This window comes from Cornus florida, unplaced genomic scaffold, assembly GCF_030987335.1.
Source record: "Cornus florida cultivar Cherokee Brave unplaced genomic scaffold, ASM3098733v1 CherokeeBrave_3.0.0_Hap2_Chr10, whole genome shotgun sequence".
Lineage (NCBI taxonomy): Eukaryota > Viridiplantae > Streptophyta > Magnoliopsida > Cornales > Cornaceae > Cornus > Cornus florida.
This window is the reverse complement of record NW_026775580.1, coordinates 17,824,468-17,832,669: the sequence shown is the minus strand read 5'-3', so window position 1 is coordinate 17,832,669 and position 8,202 is coordinate 17,824,468. Positions and strand designations below refer to the sequence as shown.

The window sequence follows — 8,202 nt, the reverse complement described above, 5'->3', positions numbered from 1 at the left end:
TAACACTACGGCAACGCTAAATGACTCAACTCACGAGAGTCCAAACAAAAGGTGTCTCTCCACCTATCTCAAAACCAAGGCCAGGTCGACAACAACTTATACTACCATAAAACCATGTGGACTATCACCAACAACCTCAAAGAAGAGTGCCTAAACAAAACAAAAGACACCAACCATTACACTAAGTGAAAACTCACCAAACGACTCAACCTCAACTCAAACATCCCATGACCAATCCCAAGTTCTGCCAAATATGCAAGACAATCATGTATATATAAATCAAATCTAGCATACATCATATGTCATGCTCTTTACAATAAAATTTAAATCATGCTAAACAAACTGCATACCACATGTAGCACATAAGCACATAAACATGTTATCAGACTAAAACATGTTATCATGAAGCATATAAATACATAGAGCATGGCAACACAAGCATGATATGCACTCAAAACCCGTCATCCTAAGGTTTTCGAACCTAGGAGCTCTGATACCACTTGTGACAGCCCAAGTTTTTCAACCCGGTGCGTCAGTGATGAACCGAAGGTTAATCCGATAACGGATCCGAAATGCGGAAGCAAATGATAAACCAAGGTCTTAAGAGATAGGATCACTCATAAGACACTAATGTGACCTTTCATGAAATCACAGGACTTAAAGAGAGCAAAAGCGGAAACAAAGGTCAAAAAGGACAAAATTCGTTATCAAAGGGGCAAAACGGTCGATTCACAATTAAAGAGAGAAACTTAACTCTAAACAAGTCAAAAAAGGTGATTACAACCTAATCTAATCATTTCAAGACATTCTAAGAGGTTCTAAGAACATTGGCCAAGAATCCCACAAATTGCCCTTTCCCGGTTGAAGTGAAAACTGATACTACTTCACTAAAACATGAATAACTTCCACTATGTTTGGAATCTGAGAATGGCATAGGTACCATTGGAAATATGACTCAAAATCCTTGAGTTTAGGCTCAAGAATCACCCCTTTGGATAAGGAACGAAGGAGTTATGGCCTTTCGAAGTTGGATCATCAGTGCTGAATTGAAATCTAGAAATGTTGATGCACAGGGGCTATTTTGGTCGACTGACTTAGAGTTTCATTTGTTTGAAACTCACAGAATGCTTTCTAAAGGTTGGTTTTTACTGTTCATTTGGTCTCAAAAGGGGATCGGTCGACCAAGATGGTGTTTCGGTTGACCGAAACTCCTCGAAATGCTGCTGAAAGCTCTTCCACACATGTGAAATTGCAACGGAACCCATGGGATTCATTCTACCCACATGCATAGATCAAAATTTGATTCATTTTAAGGAAGATTGAACATATGAACATGTCAATTATAAGAATTTCATGTGGCAAACCTCCAAGATGGTTAAAATACATTTTTGAAGAAAAGTTTGATACCAAAGGAGTATAGATACAAAAGTAAACATACTTGGCCCTTGGCCTCTTTACATACATGTTTATAATGTCAAAAGTAAGCAATTTAATATCATTACATGTCAAGGAAGCTACATTGGCTTCTAAAATACCATACACCCATGGTATACAAAATATAACATCAAAAGTAAGGCATGCTAAACACTTGCATGTCATTATACAAAAATGCTTCAAAAGTACAAAATGAGCAAGATACCATTAAATAGAATTTAATTAATTTAAATCAATTAAATCTCAAGACTTCAAAAGTTGTTCAAATGATCTCAAATTAATATATATCAAGCACTAAGTCATGGTCATACCATATATCATGTCTAAAATGGAATACAAGCAAAACACGATTAACTAGAATTTAAATCAAATGAAATTCATTTAATCTCTAGATTTAAAAACTCATTCAAATCATTCCAATTTTAATATATAACAAAGATCAAGTTATGGCCATGCCCTATATCAAGTCTAAAATGAGTAATATGCAAGCTAAGATACATTATTAATTTCTCAAATTAATAAAAGACATGCATACAACTTATATTTCATACAAAAGCAAGTAAAACACTTGAAAAAAATAAATATAACACCCCCTACCTCAATAGAGAATTGAATCTTTATAATCCCAAACAACCAAGCTCAAAAATGGAAAACAAAACAAGCGTTTTGAAGAAGAGAGTAAGAGGAAACTTTTGTCTCCCAAGGTTTATAGTTTAAGGTGAATGGAAAGCCTTCAAAAATTAAGGTCAAAGCCTAAGCATCAAGCTTCTCTAATGGTGGCTAAGGTTTGTGGTGAGGAAGATAATGCTACAAATGAGATTAAGTGTGAGTGGAGGAAATAGAAATTCTCCATTCACTATGTGATCTTACACTACCTCTCGCACACACACTATTGCAAGACCAATTTGTGAGCCTACACTTGTCACAAATCTAAGGTTCCTTCCTAGGCTTAATCTCAAGCCTGCATTTGTCAACCATCTAAGCCAACAAGTGCTCCAATCCTAGGCCAATAAGTGGGTGAATCTCCACTCTCGAAATGTCAATAGATTATGCTTCCAAGTCTCCCCACCCAAATGCCAACAAGTGGTTCCATAAGAATATGACACTTGTCACATTTTTCAAAAATTGCAAAAAAAGTCATTTTCAAAATATCTTACAAATTAAATTGCAAAAAAGTTCCTAAGACGAAAAATAATTACTTTATGTAATTACACAAAAACCCAATAATAAGAATGATTACAATAAAGTATGAATCCATGCCCTTTATGAAACAAGTAAGCAACTAGCATGTTTTTCACAAAAGCAAAAATACCAATGTCTTGAAAATCAAATATCATGAATGCATGCAGAACCGGAATTAAATTCGAACACATGAAGTGAGGTTATACAAAGAAAAACAATAAACGGGAAAAAGACGAAATAGGGAATAGTGTCGAAAAATATAAATGTGGAATTGACGCGGTCCTCAAAGGAAATTGTAAATCCAAGAAAAAGAGTCTCGGAAACCATTCCAGAGCACTCAAGATGACACTATGTGACGAGAAACCGATCTCAGAAAGAAAAGATTAATGGGAAAAAAAATATATATCCGTGAAAATTCGAGAAAATGAAAGGAGGAAAGATGACCGAGTCATTACAACCAAGGCCTATAAATGTATATAATATATACAATTCACACACATATGTATATGTAATGGAGAAGATGAAGATATTTTGGAAATTTCATTTAATTTGTATATGACATTCGTATATCGTCATATATGGACATTTCATTTAATTCGTACATGATATCATTCTATTTCATTTATTTTTAGATTTTGACATTTTTGAGTAAATTAGAGATTTGTTCTTATTTATACAAAATAAAAAATATAAGAGAATTTTATAAATAATAAGAGGGTAGTAGTACATTTTGTATATAAGAAGTGATTTTTTTTGCACTTAACTCAAAAAGTATTATAAAATTATTTAATTAAATTAAAAAATTTTAAAAAAAAGTCCAAACAATTGAAAACCGCGGCTTCTCCCTCGATTTTCAAAATGTGTGCACGCCCTTTTCAAGGGCCTCATCCAATACCGGGATGCCACTTCTTGTTCCCGAAGTCATTCTTTATTTACTTTCTCTCATATCCTTGTGAATTACTAGTAAATAATTGGGGACGAATGATTAATTAAAGACTGAAATAATATTTTTTATGACATATCCCTACCCTTAATAGACTTTTTCGGATAATCCAAACTAGGGACAAATCCAAAAAAAAAAAATTGAATAGAGTGGCTTGAACGAAACATTATAAAAAAATGCAAAGGCTGAATTGTATCGACAAATAAGTCATAATATAACATTATTAGCCACATGAGTTAATGAGATTCGCTTTATTGTGTTATGGAGCAGATTCTTCAATCATTTCGACCTCCTCATGGTGTAGGATTAGAATCATTTTACTTATATTCCTTGAGTAAATTCCTTTGTATTATAGGACTGGAATCTTTTAATTGGATGAGATAGAATTCATTTTTTATTTGTTTTTAAATTTTTTATTTATTTTGATAAATTAAAAAAAGAGAGGTTGAAACACAAACACACTTATTCAAAAACTGAAACCCTATCAATTAAATCACTCAGTAATATTAAAATTAGTTTTTTATTTGAAAAATCACATATTCAAGTCAGGACATGATTGATACATATAATCAACCTTGCTAAAAACAAAGACCGCTAAAAACAAAGACCACCCATGTAGCAGTTATTCAACCAAAACAATTTAATAATGTGATAACATATATGAATCTCAGAACTCTTGGCTACAAAATTAAACCAAATCTGAAGTTAAATTCTCAGAAAAAGAATGAAATCAAGGCAGAGAAAGAATAAGGATTAAGTGCAGAAAATTCCCATCGCTGCTATGTACCGCTATTACACATTAAATCTTTCTCGACTGACCCTGTTGTTTCTCTGTTTGTTTCTTGAAAATCTAATTTGGGTCGATCTGAAGCATCGCAGGGAAGACCTAGAGAGATCCTTTATGTCTAAAATTGAGGGTTTGGTTTCCAATCCATGATGGGTTTGGAGTCCGTACCTGATCTGTGCAGCCATGGATTAAAAACACATAGAGGCATGGATATTGCTTACAGTAAATGACTCAATTAGTCATTAAATTAAAAGACATAGTAGTATTTTTAAGGGTATATCTGTCAAAAAAAAATATAGTTTCCCATATATGGGGATGAGTTTGAGAATTGTCTAAAATGATAATTTTACATTGCCTGATTTTTTTTAACATTATTTATTTTACTGACAAGAGAGTATCATAATCTTTATATGCAAATGGAGAGGTATTTGCACCAAATTGACAATATAGGTTGGTTTCATACCACACAAGAACTTTTTGCATTATATTGATAGTAAAGGGGGATCTTTTGCAGTTAACCCAAAGGATAAACATAACATATTAATTCCCAAAAAAAAAAAAAAAAAAAAAAACATAAAAATGAAAATCTATAACCTTGTTGGCCTAGTTGGGAAAAATTGGAGCCTGATACATGCCTCATGAAGTATTAAATATCATAATCGATTTCTCCTAATTGCAAATAATTCCTTAGGAACCACTTGGGAACTACGCCCATGGATATTTCCCAAACTTTACTCTATCGGTTGAGAAAGGGGGCCTTCCACGAATTCATATTGTATATTTAAGCAATATAAATGAAAAGAATGAACAAGGTGGAGGCAAAATTAACATTTTTTTTTTGCCCCCCGGGGCTTGGCTCAGTTGGTAGGTGCTTGGCACTGGCTCACACTAAGCCCGTGTTCGATCTCTGCCAATCCCATTATTACTCCCGACTTACCCGGTATATTCTTGGGGCGAGACTCTGCACCCCAGGTTTGTACCCTAGGGTGAGTCCTAAAGGAGTCCTGCCTAGGGGAGTTCCTGGTGTTAACTAAAATAAATAAATAAAATTAAAAATTTTTCTAACTGGGGACCATTTTGTCCAACTTTATATATGTATAATGTATAAAAATTCAAGGGGCAGCTGGACTGCCTCCGTATCTAACTTAAATTTACTAGATTACATACATATATATCTAAAAATAAAAATGATAATTAATCTTAGAATGGAATAAATTTGATTATTTGATTCCCACTAATTTGATGTGAATGAGACACAATATTATAATAATATGATTAAATAAGATAATATCATGATAATATATAATCCTTTACAACTTTGCGATTCTGCATCACTATTCGTATATAAAAGGATTGATGAGCAAATTACAAACATACGTGAAAACCCAATTTGTCATTACTGATACTTTTTGTGTCATCTCAATCGAGGCGGGAAAAAAATACACACTCAATCAATCCGATCTCTACGTATACATTTTTTTTACATGAAGATCGAATATATATGTATCAATTGAACCAAATAAAAATAAAAATTCAGAAGCTGCAGTTTCAAAATAGTTGAATCAGAGGAATAGTTACACACACTATTTGTAAATTTCCTTTTTCTTTTCCAAGCCTTTTGGTGCTGATCGAGCTTTTCTTCCTCCAATGAATTATTGTTATAAGCATTAGCTAATCAGAAGAATTGTTGGACGGTGCCTTCGTAAATAGTGGTCAACGTGATCCTGAAGGAACGAACCGCCAACTTAGCTCTTCTTGACGAATATCGCTGCAGATTTCTTACAGAACCCGATCTCGGAACCCTAGCCATGCTATTCTCCTTGAGCTTGTCACTGTCCGGATTATAAGAATTCATTTCAACAAGTAGTGGAGAAATCCGAGCTTTCTTGTTGCCCTTCTTGGAGCCGAAGCTTTGTTGGAGGGCGGCGCTGGCCTTGACAGCCAGAGTCGCCATGTCGGAGGCGGACAGGCGGTACTGGAGCTTACTTGTGGGGAGCTCGAAATAGATCTGACCGGCTTGGAGTTCACATAGTGGATCCAAGGCCGGGACATAGTCATCCTGGTAGAGTTGATCCGAGTTGCAGAGGAAGGAGGAGGATGTTTCTGTGAGGAGGAGGACGTCGGAGACCGTCACCGGAACTGTGTATTCTCGCAGATCGCCATTGACTGGTATGACAATAGCAGTGAGCTGCTCACCATCTGAGTGATGACTTCTACCGGATGAGAAACAGCTACCCATTTCTTTGATGACCGACCTATTTTTTCTTTGATGATGCTGTTTTAGAGAGAGAGAGAGAGAGCTGTGAATGGAAGAAATGTGAAGGCTATCGAGAGAGAGAAGTGTGTAATTGGAGGAGAGGAAACGAGGTGGTTACTTGGTTTAAAAGGGAGAGGAAGGTGTGAAAAGATTCTTGGGTGGGGAAGGTCGTATGCAAATATGCAATTCATGAATTGACCTCCACTTTTGAATTCAAAGAATATTAAATATGCGACACGTGTATTTGCTACTATTTGTAGTTTAATATTAAAAAAATTGACACTTATTATTTAAAAGGGACATTTGTCAAATTTTGGTGTCGATGCACTAGGGTCCTAGAGAGAGATGGTTCGAGAAAGATTGCAGCGTTGAAATTTTACGAACAGTAGCTCCGGAACTAACACCAATGACATTAAGGCCCAATTTGGTAGAATGGAAATGAGAGAGAGAAAAAAAAAAAACGAAGGTAACAGAAGGGAATAAAAAATTGTGCTTTAAATAAAAGGTTGAAATAAAAGGTAATGAAGTGTTTTGGAAGGAGAGAGTAAAATTTACAAGGTAACTTTTGCTATTCTTTCAAAATTGAGAGGAAATGAAGGAAAGGCTAATGTATTTTTTATAATACGAAATTTAACCTTAAAATAAAATTAAAATTACACTTGAATCCTAAGTCATTTTTTACTCACTTTGGTGAATGTGGGAAACAAAGCTGTCAAAATTTATTGAAATGTACCAAAATTTACTAGTCCCAAAATATATGTCCTGCATGGGAAATTCAATTTTTTATGGTAGTGGAGTTTTAATAATTTTTTTATTGTATTGATAAGAGTGAAGTTCCAAATTTATCCTTACTAAAAGACAAAACAGTGTTCTGTAATTAGTGCACTTTGTTGACCTTAAAGACTCCATTCAAGGACAATTTAGAGGTTTTGATGATAATAAACCATTAATGGTGTTTAAGGACTAATGTTTACATTGAGGGTTAGTTTGGTGTGCAAGAATGAAATGAAATGGAATGAGAATAAAGTTAAGAATGGACTGAGAATGGAATGGAATGGGAATGATGATTCCCATTCTCTTGTTTGGTTGCAAACATGGAATGTTAAAAATAAAATGACGATTTCCATTTACTTATTTGGTTGTACTTAAATATTGAAATGGAATGAATTTATATTGTTTTACCTTTATCATCATTTATATTGTTTTCTCCAAATTACCTTTATTATTAATAAAAAAAATTAACTAAAAAATTAACATCAAATTTTTTCCAATCCAATGGTTAGAAAGAGCCTGCTGTAAGAAAGAAATTGGGGCAAGAGATAGAGAGAGAAAGTAGAGAGAAGAAATAAATTGGGCAAGTGAGGTGTTGTTAAACACACCAGTCACGAATCAAAATTCTGACAAGTCTATGCCTTCAAGCCAATGGATCAGACTTTACAAATCAAACAACATCATCATCGCCCTAGTCACAATGACTCCCAACAAAATAATGCACCCAAAATCTTCCACGTCATCCTAAAGCTGACCTACTATAAGGCTACGCCTAGGAATCAAGACATCGGATCAAGCTCACACACACAATCCCGACAACCAAGGTCA

The 8,202-nt window shown here is 34.3% G+C and overlaps 1 protein-coding gene across 1 annotated transcript; it reads right to left on the bottom strand.

The window, feature by feature from the left end:
- Positions 1-5,720: 5,720 nt before the first annotated feature.
- Positions 5,721-6,746, bottom strand: LOC132277477 (uncharacterized). Its single transcript, XM_059779330.1, has one exon. It carries the CDS (start codon positions 6,583-6,585, stop codon positions 6,022-6,024), a length of 564 nt encoding a protein of 187 aa, XP_059635313.1. The 5' UTR covers positions 6,586-6,746; the 3' UTR covers positions 5,721-6,021.
- Positions 6,747-8,202: the final 1,456 nt, after the last annotated feature.